General features: G+C 45.2%; 1 protein-coding gene across 1 annotated transcript in view; it reads left to right on the plus strand.

Moving 5' to 3' along the window:
• The window catches only part of DNAH10 (dynein axonemal heavy chain 10), a 129,792-nt gene that overhangs the window by 15,909 nt on the left and 94,305 nt on the right, over positions 1-19,578 (plus strand). Inside the window, exons 7-16 of the mRNA XM_088019638.1 lie at positions 504-661; positions 1,292-1,522; positions 3,027-3,217; positions 4,789-4,987; positions 7,331-7,525; positions 10,412-10,582; positions 12,787-12,963; positions 13,617-13,742; positions 14,511-14,683; positions 15,683-15,834. Coding sequence (XP_087875764.1) covers positions 504-661; positions 1,292-1,522; positions 3,027-3,217; positions 4,789-4,987; positions 7,331-7,525; positions 10,412-10,582; positions 12,787-12,963; positions 13,617-13,742; positions 14,511-14,683; positions 15,683-15,834 — 1,773 coding nt within the window. The remainder of the gene's footprint in view (positions 1-503; positions 662-1,291; positions 1,523-3,026; positions 3,218-4,788; positions 4,988-7,330; positions 7,526-10,411; positions 10,583-12,786; positions 12,964-13,616; positions 13,743-14,510; positions 14,684-15,682; positions 15,835-19,578) is intronic.

A 19,578-nucleotide genomic window follows, 5' to 3' on the forward strand; every position in this document is an offset into this window, starting at 1 on the left:
CTCAATTTCCTCTGAGGTCATTCTTTCTGATATATCTTGGCCCATCTGTTTCATGCTGGAGGTTTTTTCAAATACCTCTTGAGCTCTGGGTTGTTTGTCTAATTTTTATTCTTCTAAAATTTTATTTTTTAAAGTGACCTCTACATCCAAAGCTGGTGCTCCAACACACAACCCTGAGATCAAGAGCCACACGCTCTTCCGACTGAGCCAGCCAGGCGAACCCTTGTTTAATTTTTTAAATTGAAGTTATAGGTTGTAAATTCAGGAACATCTTAAATAACTGGATCACTGTGACCCATCTTAACACTGTTACAATGATCTACAATTTTTAGTTGCATTCTAATGGAAGAGAATGAAATATAGACGGATCAGGTCGGGGGATGTAGCAGATCTTGCTGGACTGATGTCTAGGGAGAAGAGCTACCTGATTCACTTGAACATTATTGTCTATAATCATTTTTTTCCCCAAACAAGTGGCTAACTGACCATTTCTATTCTATTAGGTGAGATCAAGTTAGAAATGCCAAGCATCAGCATAGAGAGAGAGGTGTCTGACCTGGCTGCTGACCCGGAAGCCATTGAAATCTTAGAGCAGTGTGTGATAAACTGGTTGAATCTGATATCTGCAGCTGTCGAGGGCCAACTGAAAAAGACTCCTCAGGTAACTCAGGCCGTGCCTTTGCAGATTCCCTGACGGCTCACGCTGGCCCCCGGAGAAAGAGCCGGGAGTCTGGGGATCGGATCTGTTGGATGCAGCCTCTTGTCTTGCTGTTTTGTGACCCCCTTCAAGGGTCAAAGCATACATACCCAAGATGTCATTCTTGGGCTTTCTGATGTTTAGCGTGCTGCCAGATCATACCCTGAATTGATAAAGATAATACCGTGTATCAGTCAGGATGCTTGGGCTGCGAAAAACAGGAAGCGTAACTCAGCTGGCTTCAACAAGTGACCATTTGTTGGCTCACATAATTGAAAAGTCCGGAGGCAGGGCTGGTTTCAGGTATGGTTTGGTCCATCTGCGTTTCCCTGGGAGTCTCTCATCTCCGTTCCATCCTCCTCAGGCTGGTTTCCTTTATGGTGGCAACTTGTCACATCCCCATGTCCTATTGCCTGGAGAAAGGCGGACTGTCTGTGGTCAGCCTTCCTAGCCAGAGTCCTGAGATCCACTCTGATCGGACCCTCCTAGGTCAAGTGCATGCACGGATTCCTATTTGGAGCAGCTGGAGAAACCATCACGGGTGTATGCTCCACACCAATTCATGACTCTCTTTGTGTTCATATCACCTCTCAGGGTAATGGTCCTCTGGCTGAAATTGAATTCTGGCGGGAAAGAAATGCAACGCTAAGTGCACTCCATGAACAGACGAAGCTTCCAATAGTCAGGAAAGTCTTGGATGTGATCAAGGAGTCAGATTCCATGCTCGTGGCTAACCTGCAGCCCGTCTTTACTGAATTATTCAAGCTCCACATGGAGGCCTCAGACAATGTGCGGTTTCTGTCCACGGTGGAACGCCATTTCAAGGTATGCCAGGGGCCCGGCGCTTTGGAAAGTCAGGGCCGTGAATTAGACCTTACACGGATTGAGTTTCCTTTTTTAATTCAGCATTTAAACCACTGTGGTGGCACGCATATGACATTGATTGTTTTAACTGCTTGCAAGCGTGTAGCTCAGTGGCAGTAAATACACGGTGCTGGGCACCCAACCTCCTGACCCGAAAGCAAGCATTTCATCACCCCCAACATAAACTCGGAAACCCTGAGCCAACAATTCCCTCCTCCCGGCACCCCTGGTAACCTCGATTCCACTCTCTGTCTCTAGGACTTTGCCCATCCTAGGTGTTTTCTGTAAGTGGGGTCGTTCATCTTTTATGCATAATAAACTATCTCATTGTGATTTCGATTTACATTCCCTCAGAACTAAGGAGATTGAACACCTTGTCATGTGCTTCTATCTTTGATAAAATGTCTGTTTTAATCTTTTCCCCATTTTTGATGTGTCTTATTGATTTAGGAGTTAAAAAATTCTTTTTTGAAAATAAGTTCCTTATCAGATATAGGATTTGCAGTGTCCCCATCTGTAGGCTTTTTCACTTTTTTTCTTTTAAATCTTTATTTAAAGATTTTTATTTATTTGAGAGTGAGGGGGAGAGGGAGAGAGAGAGAGAGCGCGCGCGCACACACGCTCACGAGCATGGGGGAGCGGCAGAGGGAGAGGGAGAAGCAGGCTTCCTGCTAAGCGGCGAGAGCCCGATGCGGGGCTCGATCCCAGGACCCTGGGATCATGACCTGAGCTGAAGGCAGACGCTTAACCAACTGAGTCACCCAGGCGACTCCCAAATGGCTTCTTTGCCCACATAGCTAGCGCCTGGGTGCTCCTGGGTCTCTCTCTCTCCATACCGAATCTCATCTCCCAAAATTTCTCCACATGGCTTGGATGTCTCCAAGCCTTGTGGCTTCAGGGTAACAGGGTAGTCACACTTCTTACAGGGCGCTGGCTTCCAAGAGACCAGAAGCAGGCCAGCTGAGGGCTATGCTCAGAAGGGGTATGGCATTACCTCTGCCATATTCTACTGGCTAAAGAAGTAACAGTCTGTGTAGATTTGAGGGGAGGGAGAGGTTGATGCCATCTCTTCATGGCGAGGGGGGCACAGTCAAGATGTTGTGACTGTATTTGGAAAATACAATCTGCCACATGTGTCCTGGGTGTGTATATGTACGCTTAATAGGTACACATATGCATTCTTTTTCTATTTCTTTTTCTCGCTCTATATCTCTCTATATATTCACACACGCCCATACTTTATACATGTCTGCAAATTGCTTTATTTACTTTCATTGTAAATCTCCTCTCTCTTTCCATGTCAATGCATCCAGAGCTATTTCAAACTTCTTTCGGTGGTGAAACACTTCCTCCTGTAATAAGTGTATTTAGTTTTTGAATTAGGAAGAGGGAAGCTTCCTGCATACGTGTTGCTTTAGTAAGCTACTTGACCCCAAGGCTAAGGTTGCTTGCTCTCTCCGGTTAGAACATCACGCATGGATCCAGCTTCCACGTCATCTTGGAGACCATCCCCTCCATGATGGGTGCCCTGAGGATGGTGTGGATCATCTCCCGACACTACAACAAAGATGAAAGGATGATCCCACTGATGGAGCGGATTGCCTGGGAAATTGCTGAGAGAGTCTGCAAAGTGGTTAATCTGCGGACTTTGTTCAAGTAAGAAGTCATACGCCATGTTTTTCTTGAGATCTTAAATAGCTTTTGGGGCGCCTGGCTGGCTCAGTCAGTGAAACTTCCGACTCGATCTCAGCTCAGGTCTTGATCTCGGGGTCGTGAGTTAGAGCCCCACACTGGGCTCCATACTGGGTGTGGCATCTACTTAAAAAAAAAAAAGATCTTGAACAGCTTTATTGAAATTCACCCATTTAGAATGTACAATTCAGTGGCTCTTCGGAGGTATTCAGAGTCATGTGTCCATCACTGTAATCGAAGGTAGAGTATTTTTTTCAATTAGAGAAGAAACCCCATACACTGTAGCTGTCACCTCCGGCCTCCCCGACCCACCCAGCCCTGGGCAACTACAGGTCTCCTTTCTACCTCGATGGATTTGCCTCTTCGTACAGATGGGGTCATCCGACATGGGGTCTTTTATGACTGGCTCCTTTGACTCGGCATCACATTTTCAAAGTTCACCCATGTTGGGGCGCGCCTGGGTGGCTCAGTCGTTAAGCATCTGCCTTCAGCTCGGGTCGTGATCCCGGGGTCCTGGGATCGAGCTCCGCATCGGGCTCCCTGCTCCGCAGGAAGCCTGCTTCTCCCTCCCCCACTCCCCCTGCTTGAGTTCCCTCTCTCGCTGTGTCTCTCTGTCAACTAAATAAATAAAATCTAAAAAAAAATAAAAGTTCTCCCGTGTTGGAGAAGGTGTCAGTGCTTCCTTCCTCTTATGGCCAAGTAACACCCTGTTGTGGGGATACACAGGTTGTCTTATTTTATTATTTTTTAAAGATTTTATTTATTTTTTGACAGCGAGAGAGGGGAACACAAGCAGGGGGAGTGGGAGAGGGAGAAGCAGGCCTCCCGCGGAGCAGGGAGCCCGATGCGGGGCTCGATCCCAGGACCCCGGGATCATGACCTGAGCCAAAACCAAGAGTCAGACATTCAACCGACTGAGACACTCGGGCACCCCGTAGGTTATTTTAATCAGGACCTTCTTCCTTAGTTATCCTGGGAGAGACTAAGTCCCACAGTCAGAGGGAAACTTCCTTCTGGGCCCCAGGCCCCTAAGGGTAGGAGAGCCTCTGGGATCAAGTGTTGAAGAAGCTGCAGATCTTCACTTTCTTAAAAACGAACAAACAAACCCCCCCCCCCCAAAAAAAACTATACAGGTGAAATAGGTACCAAAACCTTGGTATTATCTTTTCACTCTGGTGGTGCAGCCTCCACTGTGGACTTCCAGCCTGGGGCCCAGGGCCGCCTGCTCCCTTCCCAGCTCAGACGGAAAGCTCCCTGGGGGGGACTGTGGTTCCTGTGGGCTGGGTGGGCGGCTGCAGCAAAGGTCAGCCTGGGTGTGGCTTGCGATCATGACCTTGCAGGTGTACAAGGGCCTCACCCCCTTGCCAACTAGGGCGGGGCAGCGGCTCTCCCCACCGGGCTGTGAGATCAGGGAGGCCCTGCTCCTCCGCGAGCGTTCTCCCCCTAGAAGGCTGCTGCCCTTGGGGGGTGTGGCTGGGACCCCACTGCAGCTCTGCCTCCCCCCCCCCCATTGCGGCCTCTCTTTTTCTTCTCAGAGAAAATCGAGCCAGCGCCCAGCACAAAACCTTGGAGGCCAGGAATGTCCTCCACATGTGGAAAAAGGCCTATTTTGACACCAGGGCCAAGATCGAGGCTTCAGGGAGAGAAGCTCGGTGGGAGTTTGACCGAAAGCGGCTGTTTGAGAGAACGGATTACATGGCCACCATCTGCCAGGATCTCTGCGACGTTTTGCAGGTGGGCAGGCTGGCAGACGTTTTCTCTGCTGCACGTGAGGCTGATTGGAGTTGGGACTTGCCCGATGGAAAACAGTTTGGCTTTTTGATGGCACACTCTCTGTGTGTTGTGGGTGTGGGGGGCAGCCAGGAGACGGGGGAGTCTGGCAGGGGGAAGCGCCTGAGAAAGTATTCAGAATGTACCAGAATATACCAGAGCCACACCAGACCTCTTGCACCTCTTCCTTGTCTTCTGCGACACCCCTCTGTCTCCTTGCTTTTGGCTGTGCTTTGACCTGCGGCCATTCCTTCGCGGTGTCTTTGGCAAAATCTTCCTCCTCTGTCTTCCCATTAGATGTTGGAATTTCTCAAAGTCGCCTCCAAGACTTCTCTCCTGAAGCCACCTCATGCTTGCCCATTGCTTCAGCTTCTACCTACCCACCAGGGACCCCCCCCCCCCCCCGTTTATCTGATCCCTCTCTCTCCTAAATGAATGTAAAACGGTTTAGTGGCTGAGTGGATGAATGACCCACAGTCCTTTGTCTCCCAAAGGTCCATCCATTCATTGACTCTTAGAATTTGTTGAGAACTCATCTGTGCCAGGCACCTGCACTTGCTAGAGAAACAGTGGGGGCAAATCCAGGGCCAGCCACCTAACCCGCAGTGTCCAGTGCAAACAGACGTGGGACCCCTTGTTCAAAGAGCAGGAAAAAAATGCTGTTAAAAACATTAAAATATAAAGCTTTTCTCTCTCTCCTGATGTCTCTTGCCTTAGCGGGCTTTAGTTTTTGTTTGCCACGACTATAGCAAAGTAAAGAGAGTAAAGGGAAATTAAACATTTAAATTATTCCATGAATTTTACTGTTCATCCTTAAATTGTGCAGTGTTGGCTTAAAATGCAAATACAAGGGCATTTGGCTTGTATGCAGAATCACAGTTTGTGCTTTGTCGCTGGGATGCGCAGACGTACGGTCTTGTTGCTGGAACAGCGGCAACACCCCACACGAGTTTTTCTCTCACTTCTCGATGCACGCCCATTCTGCCAGGCTTCTCTCCCCGCAGCTTGCCGACGAGCGGGGGAAGGGCTGGGAGGGAAAGGAGAGTTCTTCGGGGTCTCTGCTGTTCCTCCTATGTCATCATTTTGGGGTGCGCAGCTGGTGAACACGGGGAAGTTACAGGAGCAGGAAACCATGGGGTCGGTTTCCTATTCAGGCGTGTTTCTCAGAACCGTGCGTGGCCTCCTGTGTCTGAAGCAAAGTCTGGTTTGAAGGGGGAACGTGGTCTTGCGGAGCAGCTGGGGTCCTCGAGTACTTGTTGTTGATGCAACACGCTTACTTGTCCTGACTGCGAATGTCTCCGAACTGGCACATGCGCTGGGCCCGCCGGAATCCTGTGCTTATGGGGTCGTGGGACATCACACGCTCTGCGGGGGAAGGAGTAGGGGAAATGCAGACCCCAGTTACCTTCTCATATGTGCGCATGGCTGTCCCATCAGACCTCATTTACAAAATGCACGTACAAAGATAAAATTATGAAGAATTTCAAGAAGGTCATAGCAGAGCCTTTCACCCAGCATGGGGCCCTTCTGAGCCTGGAGCCCTGTGCACCTGCCTGGGTCCCACGCCTATGAAGCTGGCCCTGGCAAGCATGTCCCTAGCTTGTGGCTCCATGGAGCTGTCAGTCTGGTAGAAGAGAGATGGTAGACCTAACAATCATACAGATACACAGCTGTGGCTGACGTTAAGGGCTCTGAAAAGTGCAGTCGAAGGGGCTCTGGAAGTGTGTACCAGGGCCTGACCTGTTCTAAGGGGTTGGACGTTATAAAGTGATCACCAACGATGAGTAGTAGCTAGCTAGGCGATTTGAACTGCAAGTACGAAGGCCCTGCGATAGGGAGGAACATGGGACTGAAAGAGGGCCAGGCTGCGCCGCAAGGAGGCGGCGTGGGAGGCACAGTATGGGGAGGGGCTGGAGGAGAAGGCGGGGGTCCGAACACGTAGACTTTGCAAACTGTGTCAGGATGTCTGGATCTTGTCCTGCATGCAGTAGGCATAGTACCAGAGGTCTTAGACTGGGAAGAAGTTGCCTGTGTGACGTGATTTTTTTTTTTTTTTTTTTTAAGATTTATTGTTTGAGAGGGAGGGGGGGCAGAGGGAGAGAATCTCCAGCAGTCTCCCCGCTGAGCGAGGAGCCCGACTCGGGGCTGGATCCCACGACCGTGAGATCACGACCTGAGCCGAAATCAAGAATCAGATGCCCAACCGACATGATTCTTGCCCTCAGGCCAATCTCGATGCAATCGATTTGTAGTTAGAACATTCATGAGAAAACCAAAAGGCAACTTCCTTGTGTTTTGTTTGGGCAGGTTATGGAGGAATTTTACAATATATTTGGTCCCGAACTAAAGGCAGTGACAGGGGATCCCAAGCGCATCGATGATGTCCTATGCAGGGTGGACAGCCTGGTCACCCCCATGGAAAACCTGGCCTTTGACCCCTTCAGCATCAAGTCTTCCCAGTACTGGAAATACGTTATGGATGACTTCAAGATTGAAGTTCTGGCAAGTAACTCATCGATCCATTTAATCTTGGAAGCTGATACCATGTTTTCCCCATGTTAAATTAGTTATTTAGTCATGCTTCGAATGTTTTTTAAGTTATAAAAAGTAATACCTGCTTATTTGTAAAAAAAAAAAAAAATCCAGAAACAATATGGAGGAGTATAGGTAGAAGTGAACATTCCTTAAACTCCTTTGTCCCCATTCCTATCCCTTGGTAGAATAAGGTTAAATCGAGCTGGACACAGTAGCATTTCTACAAAGGTAGGTTGGGTGTATAATTGGAGAGGATGTAGGAGGGTGATGAATGAGACTTGATTTAGTAGACAGCAGGGAGCCATTGAAGGTTGTTGGCCAATGGGGTGAGATAATCAAAATTATGGTTGAGGAAGGTTCTTCTGGTCACAGCATAGGCTGGTTTGGGCTGGGGTATGACAGGAGGTGGGAGCTGATACAGGAGGTTGTGGCTTGGGGTGTGGAGGAGGCAGAGCCTTCAAAGAGAGACTGTACTGAGAATATAGTTTCACTCCACACCGTGTGATAGGGGGGTGGATGGTTCATCATGCATACCTTTTCAGCTTCGTGTGGGAAGTACCTCAGTAGCACTCCCATTTATAACCCCAGAGCATCTTTTTATATGGACAACCTCAGACAGTTCTTCTTGGGTTTTCTAAACACTTCCATTAAAAAAAAAAAAAAAAAAGTATTTATTTGAGAGAGAGAGAGTGTGAGCGCGCACGAGGAGGGGGAGGGGCAGAGGGAGAAGGGAGCGAGAGAATCCTCAGGCAGACTCCCTGCTGAGCATGGAGACTGATGTGGAGCTTGATCTCAGGACCCTGAAATCATGACCTGAGCCGAAACCAGGAGTCAGCCGCTTAACCGACTGAGCCACCCAGGGGCCCCCAAACATTTCCATTTTAATTGTATCTAGTTTATTCTCAGCTTCTATTTTATTTAAGTGTTATTAATTTTTTTGAAAATATTTGAGAGAGAGAGAATGAGAGACAGAGAGCACGAGAGGGAAGAGGGTCAGAGGGAGAAGCCGACTCCCCGCTGAACAGGGAGCCCGATGCGGGGCTCGATCCCGGGACTCCAGGATCATGACCTGAGCCAAAGGCAGTCGCTCAACCAACTGAGCCACCCAGGCGCCCCAAGTGTTATTAATTTTTAAATTGAAATTTTCATTAAGTCACTTTGTCAAGTAATACTAAAAGGCTATTAATAAGAAAAAGCAACCCCATGCTTAACTCCTCTCCATTCCCATTCTTGCTGTCATTTTTCATAATTCTAGACCTTTTTTGTTGTTTACCTTCCTATTTCCTTTTTTTTTTTTTGTCCTTTTAATGTGATACCTTCCTATTTCCTAAGGAACATGCCAATGTGGTTACTTTCTGATTTATCAATTTAATCAGTTTTAGACACCTACCACCTTTTCAGAGTAGATATAGACGTGCCTGTCCTCTTCTTACCCCTGTAGCTCCTCGCCTCTGTCTAACATAGTTTTATCATGACTTTTGGTTAAATTAATGGTTAGTGTTTACTCATGTCTGTGCAAATATTGTTGACTGCTGAGTCAAGAAGCCCATCATAACCACACCACCTTTCTCGTACAACCCTTCATTTTTCCTAAAGTTCATCATTGCTTTTATTTTGATTTGCTTGGTTATTTACATGCTTGTTATTTTTCTCCCCAACTGCTCTAACACTTCTGCCACATATCACATGGGTTCCATCTGCTCAAAAATATCAGTGCTATTATTTTCCTAGAGGCCTTTGTCCCAGAGCTCGCCCCCTTTCTGCTCCAGTCTAGATTGTTGGCTCTTTAGACTTACTGCAAAGTAGTCACCCTAGGACTTCTTATCTCTTCTGATATCTGTTGGATCCTGTTTTCTAAGATTTCACATCTTCCTCTTTCCTTGTGGCTCTTTGTTTTGCTGGCACACAATTTTTAGAAGCTTCCTAAGAAAGTTTTCATGGGACATATATTTTTTGAGTCTTGTAAGTGTGAATTCTGAAATAAAGTTACAGAATTTAAGGTTGAAGTAACTTTTTTCAGAAATTTGAAGGTATTCATTGATTTCTAGCTTCCAGTGTTATTAGAATTCTGATTTTTTTTTTTTGAGAGAGTGTGTGCGTGCAAAGTTGGGGGGCAGAGGGAGAGAGAGAATCTTAAGCAGGCTTTGTGCCCGGTGTGGAGCCCAACGTGGACGCAGTCTCACGACCCTGAGATCATGACCTGAGCTGAAATCAAGAGTCAGACGCTTAACTGACTGAGTCACCCAGACGCTCCTGAATTCTGATGTCACTCTGACTTAATTTTTCTAGAACCAACCTTCTGCTCTTTTTAGAGTGGGATGGGATAAGGGTACAGAGGAAGCAGAGTGGCCTGGCCATGCTGGGCAGAGAAGGGGTCCTGTGTTTGCCTCTCAGCCTCCTGATACCGGGTGTCTCCAAATGTTCAGCCTCCTGGAGTTTTCCTGGGGAGGAAATGGGTTCCTGCCTGCTCCCCTGTTGCATCAGGTTGTGATTCTCTGCCTTCCGTAACGTTATTTATTTCCGTCTGCCTAAAACTCCTGAAGTATCTCTTCTTGCTGTTGTGGCCTCTCCCATTTTCTTTGTTTATATGGGTTAACACTTAAAAAAATTTCCTTTTGACCATTTTGAACTGAATGAGGGGAGGGATCCGAAAGCCAATGCAGCCAATCTGCTGTTTTTAACTGGACACCAGCTTCCACTAAAGCACAGTGGAAATCCATATCAAATCACGAATTTCTTTTTTGCTTATTTCTTGCCACTTTGTTTTTGCAGGATAGTTATAGGGACATAAGGACTGGTGTTGTGTGTGTGTTTCTTTTTTTTACCTTTTTTTTTTTTCCTTTTTTTTGTCAGGTTATTGAGAAAGAAGCAAAAAATTTTATTGATGAATCTTTTAAGACGCTTCGGTCAGCGGAAGCAGCATTCGACATGCTTTTAAAATTTAAGCATATTCGTTCACGGGACGCTATCAATCGACAAATGATGATGAAATTTAATGATATTCTTGCACAGTATTGCAAAGAGGTAACTGGGGGCTCTATAGGTGCCATAGCAGTAAAAGGCACTTGGCAAAATGTGAAGAATTGAATCATGCTCTCAGTTGTCTCTCGCATCCAAATTCAGAGAAACTGTGGAATTTTCCCAAATAAACATGTCACATGCCACAGGCAACCGAAACAAAGTGGGTTTGCTTGTTTAGTGAAGAAATTCAGTAAGAATTTATCAAGTACAATATTACATAGCTCACACCGTGATGGGCTCTGTATGAGTTAGTAGTAGTAAGAATCACATTAGTCATTGCGGAAGTCCTAGCTAACTACGCGTGTGTTTATATATTAATTCAGAAAAATGTCTCTGGTGCTCGCATGTTCCAAATATGGGGTTAGACACAGAGATAGAGAGATGAGTAAAACACAGATTCTGCCTTCGAAGAGGTCAGTATCTAGTGGGAGAAACAGACCCCCTAGAAATTGCTTATCATTTTATTCAGAGGATAAAGGATTTTATTCAGAGGATAAAATGAGAATATGTGATATAATCATTTGGTGTGACATAAAGGGATAAAGTGATTTCTGAATGTGTAGTTTTCTCTTGCTGCTGGAACAAGGTACTACACGCTTTGTGACTTCAAACCACACAGATTTGTTATCTTATATACGATTTTGAAGGTCAAGGGTCTGCCATGGTCTCATTGGGTTGAAATCCAAGGGTCAGCAGGGCTGTATTCCTTTTTGGAGTCTCTAGGGAGAGTCGATTTCCTTGTTGTTGTTTTCTTTCCCAGCTTTTAGAGATTTATGGCCCCCTTCCATCTTCAGAGCCGGCAATGGCTAGTCCCGTGTCCATAGCTCTGACCCTCCCCTCTGCCTCCCTCTTTCTCTTTTAAGGACCCTTGTGATTACCTCGGGCCCACCCAGCTAAACCAGGGTTACCGCCCTATTACAAGGTCAGCTGCTTGGCAACGTTGAGTCCCCTTTTTCATATAATGTAACATAGCCACAGGTTCTGGGGATCAGGACCATTACTGGGGGGCTGCTATTCTGTCTCCCACATCTAATTACCCACCCGAGAGTGTGGAGCTCCTTTTAAAATGCAGGTCCAGCCCATGTGGTCCCACAATTCCACTTCTGGGCATAGACCCTAAAGAAGTGAAAACAGAGTCTTTTTTTTTTTTCTCTTTAAGATTTTATTTATTTATTTGACAGAGACAGAGACAGCGAGAGCAGGAACACAAGCAGGGGGAGTGGGAGAGGGAGAAGCAGGCTTCCCGCTGAGCAGGGAGCCCGATGTGGGGCTCGATCCCGGGACTCTGGGATCGTGACCTGAGCTGAAGGCAGCCACTTAACGGCTGAGCCACCCAGGAGCCCAAAAACAGAGTCTTGAAGAGATATTTGCACACCCGTGTTCATAGCAACGCTATTCACACTAGCCAAAATGTGCAAGCGACCCAAATGTCTATTGATAGAGGAATGGATACACAAAATGTGGTCTCTCCATGCAAAGGAATATGATTCATCCTTAAAAATGAAGGACATTCTGACTCATGGATGAACCTGTAAGCATTCTGTTAAGTGAGATAGAAAACCCCACCTATTCTATGATTCCACCTACACGAGGTGCTTAGAGGAGTCAAATTAGGAGACAGAAGGTAGAGTGGTTGCGTGCCAGCAGTCAGGGAGGAGGATGGGGAGTTAATGTTTCATGGGGACAGAGTCTCAGTTTGGGAGGAATGAAACAGTTCTGGGGATGGATGGTGGTGGTGGTTGTATGGTGGTGGGTATGAATGTGCTTCGTGCACTGAAATGCCCTTAAAGATGGGCGTTTTATGCTATGCATATTTTACCATAATTTGAAAAAAATCACATAAATCATTAAAAAATCTCAGTGGTGCGTGAGTGCATGCATGCACGTGCGCAAGTGTGCGGGCACACATGCACGCACAATGCAGGCCTGGCCGCTGGTCATGCCTAGAACAGATTTCAGAATATCTAGTAAGTCACTGAAATGATTGTACATAGTCTGTAGTAATAAGGCAATTTGGAGCACAAAGAAAAAAACTGCTGGGGTGTAAGAAAAAATAGTAAACGATAAGTAGCCGAGAGCATGATTCTGTATCTCATTCGGTTTCTGACGTTCCAGCGTTCGTTGCTTTAAAGACACCTCAAGTTCATTCTTTCTTGGCTCACGTGCCGAAGTGTACCACTTACAGAGTACCTCTGCTCGCTTTTCAGATCGACATAGTTAATAAACTCTTTGTTCAGAACCTGGACAACCCACCATTGTACAAAAATCACCCTCCAGTAGCAGGTGCAATCTACTGGGAACGGTCCCTGTTCTTTCGGATCAAGCACACCATCCTCAGGTTTCAGGAAGTGGAGGAAATACTGGACAGTGACCGAGGAAGAGAAGTATGTTGCTTTTGCTCGAGTCGTCCCCTGTGTATTTCAGAGACCACGTGGGTTTGCCTGTGGGAGGAGCACATCCATCTCCCTGAACTTGATCTTCAGCTTCTCTGGAATACTGTCCCTCCCCCACCCATGGGTTTTGTATGTTAGATCACTGGAGTTGACAAACCTTTCGTTTAAAGGTTCAGAGAGTAACTGTTTTAGGCATTTGCAGGTCGTACCCTGCCGTGGTGTAGCAAGAAAGTCGCCACAGAGAGTATGCCAACGAACAGGCATGGCTGCGTTCTAATAAAATTTCCTTTACCAACACCGAAATTCTAATTTCGTGTACTTTTCACATGTCACAAAGCACTATCGTTCTTTTTGGGTTCCTGCTAAGCATTTAAAAATGTAAAAGCTGTTCTTCGCTCTCGGGCTGCGCCAAAGGCAGCCCACAGGCTGGGGTCTACTGATCTCTGCTAGTTGGTGTGGATTTCAAGCCATACCATCTTAAACACACCCTCCAAAATCTGTGAAAATCTGTACGCTTCCTTCTGCAAAATGTGCTCACAGATCATTTTTTTTTTTTTAAGAGAACGATTGGGGGAAGAGCAAGAGAGAGAGAGAAAAGTGTTATTTCCAAGGCCAAACTGACAATTGCCTGAATTCTTTGACAGGTAAAACAAAAGTACTTGGAAGTGGGTAGGACAATGAAGGACTATGAGAACAAAAAGTACGAGCAGTGGAGAGAGGCCACGGAGCTGGTCCTGCCCACTCTTATGAAGAAGAGTCTGCTCACGAAGGTGTGTATTTCCAGATCCTTGCCCAGGTTTGGGCAGTCAGGGTAGACGACGGAGTCCACCATTTTCTTGAGGTTTGGTGTGTTGACATGCTTGCCGTTGATGGGTATTTCCAAAATCAAAGGCAAAGAAGGGCCGAGGCTGCCTGGGGGGGAGATGGAGGCAGCATCTTGTCATAGCTAGGAAACGTGTCGGAATCCGGCAGCCCTGTTCACTCCATGGGCAAGCGGCTCAACTCTGAGCCTCAGTTTCCCCATTTGTAAAATGAGTCGGATCAGAGGACCTCAACACACAAAGTATTCATTGAACCATGTGTGAAATAGCTGGCAGTTGACCTACGGGAGAATGCCATTTCCCGTGATTCACCCTTGTCCACGGCACTTGGGCTATACCGAGCCTGTTACATGGCAAATGCTCAGTAAAGAAATCCTCGGGGGGAGGAGAGACCTGGGCGTGGAGGCTTTAGACCTGTGGTCTCTGAAATCCTGCAGCGGGGACCAAAATGAGCGCAGAGGGCCGGATGGGGTCAGTAGGGAAGCCAGAATTCTGGATTTTTACATGCAGTTGACCAATTTGGGAATGTGAGTGACTAAAATTCTTTAAACACTGTTCGTTGAACAAAATATGTATTCGAGCTAGCTCCAGCCGGCTCCCCAGTCTGGCCCCATCCAGGGCCCTACGCTGATCTTTTTCAAATGTACGTGGACCTTGGGTTGTACGGGCTGCTTTTTGGACCACCCTTGCCATGCTTGTGAGACCTCTTTCCCACAGACTTCTTCCGTTGCTGACGAGACGGCCAACTCTGACAAGGGGTCTGTGTTTGCAATCAATTTTTCACCTGCCCTCAAGGAGATTATTAACGAAACAAAGTACTTGGAACAGCTAGGATTCTCTGTCCCTGAATTAGCAAGAAATGTTGCTCTCCAGGAGGACAAATTTCTTAGGTAAAAAAATTCTTCTCTTAAATCAACAGAAAACTTATTGATCTCAGGACCCCTTTATACATTCTTTTTTTTTTTTTTTTTAAAGATTATTCATTTGATAGGGCGCCTGGGTGGCTCAGTCGTTAAGCGTCTGCCTTCGGCTCAGGTCGTGATCCCAGGGTCCTGGGATCGAGCCCCGCATCGGGCTCCCTGCTCGGCGGGAAGCCTGCTTCTCTCTCTCCACCTCCCCCTGCTTGTGTTCCCTCTCTCACTGTGTCTCTCTGTCAGATAAATAAATAAAATCTTAAAAAAAAAGATTATTTATTTGATAGAGAGAGACACAGCGAGAGAGGGAACACAAGCAGGGGGAGCGGGAGAGGGAGAAGCAGGCTTCCGTGGAACAGGGAGCCCGATGCGGGACTCGATCCCAGGACCCTGGGATCACGACCTGAGCCGAAGGCAGACGCTTAACGACTGAGCCACCCAGGTGCCCCACCCCTTTATACATTCTTAAAAATTCATGCTAACCCCACCCCCTCCTGCTTTCTATTTTCTGCATTTGATAGCTACCAGGATGAGAAATTAAAACTAAGCAATGTTTAAACTATGTATTAATCCATTCATCCAAAAGTAACAATAACAATTCCATTACATGTTAACATAAATAAGTTTCTAATGAAAAGTAACCAATATTTTCCAAAAAAGAAAGTTAGTGGGAAGACTGGCATTATTTTCAATTTCTGCACATTTTTCTATCAAAGCTCTAGCCTGGGGGTGCCTGGGTGGCTCAGTCAGTTAAGTGTCTGACTCTTGGTCTTGGCTTGGGTCTCAATCTCAAGGTCGCGAGTTCGAGCCCCATGCTGGGCTCCATGCTGGGCGGGCAGTCAGCTTAAAAAAAGAAAAAAAAAAAAGACATAGTTTAAGCCTGGTTAATTGTCTTTTGTAACCTATCTAAAAGGTTAAGCTTTTTATGAGCTCCATTGTACGTCCTAGTATCAAAGACTTTCCTGTGATGCACAGGTACACGGAAGGAATACGGCATATGTTGGATCATTATCACATGCTCATAGGAACGTTAAATGAGGCAGAGTCTCTTCTTCTCGATGATCATTCCCAGGAATTAATAAGAGTGTTTAGGTCTGGATATAAGAGGCTAAACTGGAACTCACTAGGTAACATAATTCATCTACCTATTTATTACCTTTTAGACTTTGGGATGCAAAAATAATTGTTTTTAGATTGTTTTAGTTAAATTATAATTTTTGTGTGTATGTAGATGTCGCTAACACCTGAGTTTTGAACATTAATCATTTATACTTGGTGGGACTTAGAATTAATCTCAAGGCTTTAGTTGGGACTGAAGACCAGATAGGATGCCATTTGGACACTGCTGACCCAACTCTTTGTTCTCCAAAAATAAAATGACTTTTACTTTTCTCCTAATATTTTTCTAATACTAAAATTTTAATTTTGAAATAATTTGTGGATTCACACCCAGTTGTAAGAATTAATACAGCGAGGTGCTGTGTATGCTTTACTCAGTGTCCCCCCGCAACCGTTACTTCTTGCAAAACTGTAGTACAACTCACACTCCAGACATATTGACATTGCTACAGTTGAGATGCAGAGCGTTTCCACATTGCAGGGGGAACTCATGTTGCCCTTTTAAAGTCATATCCACTTCACTCTCTTTCCTAGCCCCAAGCCCTGCAACCACGAATCTGCTCTCCACGTCTATAATTTTGTCATTTCAAGAGTGTTATATAAATGAAATCGTACGTAACCTTTTTGGGCTGGCTTTTCTCTGTTAGCATAATTCCCGGGAAGGTTGTCCAAGTTGTTACATGTGTCAGTAGTGTGTTCCTTTGGTGGCTAGAATCCCATGGTATCGATGTGCCCTAATTTAGCCATTCACCTGTTGAAGGATACCTGGGTCGTTTCCAGGTTTGGCTATGGTGAGTAAACATTTGTGCTAGAAAAATATTTGTGTGGGGGGCTTTATGTGAACATGAGTTTCATTTCCCTGGTTTAAATGCTCAGGAGTCCAATTTCTGGGTCCTATGCTACTTGCATGTTTGGGCTTTATTATTATTGTTATTAGTTGCCATGGTGTTTTCCAGAGTGGCTGTGCCATTTTAGATTTCCATCAGCAATGTATGTTCCATTTTTTTCTGGGTCTTGGCCAGCATTTTGGTATTGTCACTGTTTTTTAAATTGCATAGCTGTGTAATGGTCTCATTGTGGTTTTTATTTGCATTTCTGTATTGGCTAATGATGTTGAGCATGGTTTCATGTCCTTCTTTGCCATCTGTGTGTCTTCTTTGGTGAAATGTCTATGTCTTTTGCCCCTCTGCTAATTATACTGTTTGCTTTTTTACTTCGAGTTTTGAGAGTTCTTTATATATTTAGATACTAGCCCCTTGTTGGGTATGTGGTTTGCAAATATTTTCTCCCACTCTGTAGCTTGTGTTTTCCTTGTCCTAACAGTGTCTTTTGCAGACTGAAAGTTTAAAATTTTGAGAACCCCATTTTATCAAGTTTTCCTTTTATGGATCATGCTTTTGGTGTCAAGTCTAAGGACTCTTTTTGCCTCGACCTACATCCCAAAGACTTTCTTCTATTTTTTTTCTAAATATGTTATAATTTTATATTTTACAGTTAAGTTTGTGATCAATCTTGAGTTAATTTTTTTGTACAAAGTGTGAGACTTAAGTTGATTTCTCCTCCTCCTTCCTCCTTTTCTTCTTCCTTCTCTCCCCCTCCCCCTCCTCCAATCGCTTCAGCATCATTTATTGAAAAGGCTAACTTTTTCTATTAAATTGAATTGGCATCTTTGTTAAAAAAAAAAAAAAACCAGCTGGGCATATTTGTATGGGTCTGCTTCTGGGTTCTTCATTTTTTTCCCATTGATCTATGTGTCTGTTCCTCGGCCAGTATCACAGTCTTAATTACTGTAGCTATATGGTATAAGTCTTGAAATTGGCTAGGTTGATTCTTCCCATTTTTTTTTCTTAAGCAAATTGTTTTGGCTGTTCTAGTTCTTTGCTTTTCCATATAAATTTTAGAATAATCTTTTTTTTTTAAGAGTTTATTTTATTTGAGAGAGAGAATGAGAGAGAGAGAGAGCATGAGAGGGGGGAGGGTCAGAGGGAGAAGCAGACTCCCCACTGAGCAGGGAGCCCGATGTGGGACTCGATCCCGGGACTCCAGGATCATGACCTGAGCCGAAGGCAGTCGCTTAACCAACTGAGCCACCCAGGCGCCCCTAAAGTTTAGAATAATCTTGTCTATATCTACCAAAAAATGCTCTCTGGGAGTTATGTTAGCTCTGTATATCAATTTGAGGAAAATTGATATCGGTACTATGTTGAGCTTTGCAATCCAGGAATATGGTGTATCTTTCCATTTATTTAGATCTTTGATTTCTTTCGTTAGCACTGCGTAGTTTTCAACGTACAAGTTTTGTACATGTTTTGTTAGATTTATGCGGAAGTAGTTAATCTTTTGTTGAGTGGTTGTCAATGATACTGTGTTAATTTTTGTGTCTATATGTTTGTTAGTTTATAGAGATAAAATTAATTTTTTGTACATAGTCCCTTCTACCTCCATGGCCGCCTCTGATACTACTATGGCGGGCATGAGGGGCAGAGGTGTTGGGGTACCTCATCACAGTATTATGAAGGTGGAAGTCTAGGCTCCCCAACTGGTCCTTATTGGCAAGTGCTTGGGTGAGGTCACAGTTTTTTCTATCGTGTTTGGCTAGAGTAGAGCAGTTACTGTGTAAAATTTTCTGTCTTGCCAGGATGTCCCTTTCCTGGTGCTTTAGCTAGAGAGAGCAGACTTTTTTGGGGCTTTGGCGTTTATGGGTTGCCAACTTCTTAAGCTCGAAGTCTGAGATATAGAAGGAAAAAGAACCCAGGGAACTCATTCTTCAGGTTCCAAGGTCCCTAGCTGGTTGGCTTCTACTCTCTTCTTCTCTATTTTTTAGAGTTTTATATTTGTTTTATAGATAATGTGCAGGGTTCTTAACTGTCTTTAGCAGGAGGAATAAGGAAAAGCACGTCTACTCCCTCTTCTTAGAAGTTCCCTCTACTTTTTAATTTAATTTTAATTTTTTTAAAGATTTATTTGACAGGGTGAACACAAGCAGGGGGAACAGCAGGCGGGGCGGGGTGGGGAGAAACAGGCTCTCTGCAAGCAGGGAGCCTGATGTGGGGCTTGATCCCAGGACTCTGGGATCATGACCTGAGCCGAAGGCAGATGCTTAACCAACTGAGCCACCCAGGCGCCCTCCCTTTACTTTTATTTATTTTTTTATTTTTATTAAAAAAAATTTTTTTTTAGATTTTATTTATTTATCTGAGAGAGAGAGACAGAGATAGTGAGAGAGAGCACAAGTGGGGAGGAGAGGGAGAAGCAGGCTCCCCTCAGAGCAAGGAGCCCGACGCGGGACTCGATCCCAGGACCCCGGGATCATGACCTGAGCCGAAGGCAGACACTTAACCGACTGAGCTACCCAGGCGCCCTACTTTTATTTATTTTTATTTTTTTATTACGTTAGTCACCATACAGTACATCATTAGCTTTTGATGTACTGTTCCAGGATTCATTATTTGTGTATAACACCCAGTGCTCATTACAACACGTGCCCTTTACTATTTTAAATAAGTAAGGCATTTTTAATCTTTTTTCCTTCTTTTCAAATACTCTCTCTTTTTCTTGTCATTTCCTTCTCTTCTTCCCTTCTCCTTTGTATGGAGAACATGTATATTTGGACTTGGGCTCCAGAGTTAAACGTCCAGCTCTCCCCATGTGACTCAACTTGTGGAGGCTCAGTGTCCTCATCTGTAAAGTCAGCATAATCTTAGTACCCAATTCACAGGATTGTTGTAAAAATTGGATGGCATAGTAACATG

This window comes from Eumetopias jubatus, unplaced genomic scaffold (genome assembly GCF_037043125.1).
Source record: "Eumetopias jubatus isolate StellerSeaLion01/CBP00866 unplaced genomic scaffold, mEumJub1_p1.0 scaffold_16, whole genome shotgun sequence".
In the NCBI taxonomy this organism is placed as follows: domain Eukaryota; kingdom Metazoa; phylum Chordata; class Mammalia; order Carnivora; family Otariidae; genus Eumetopias; species Eumetopias jubatus.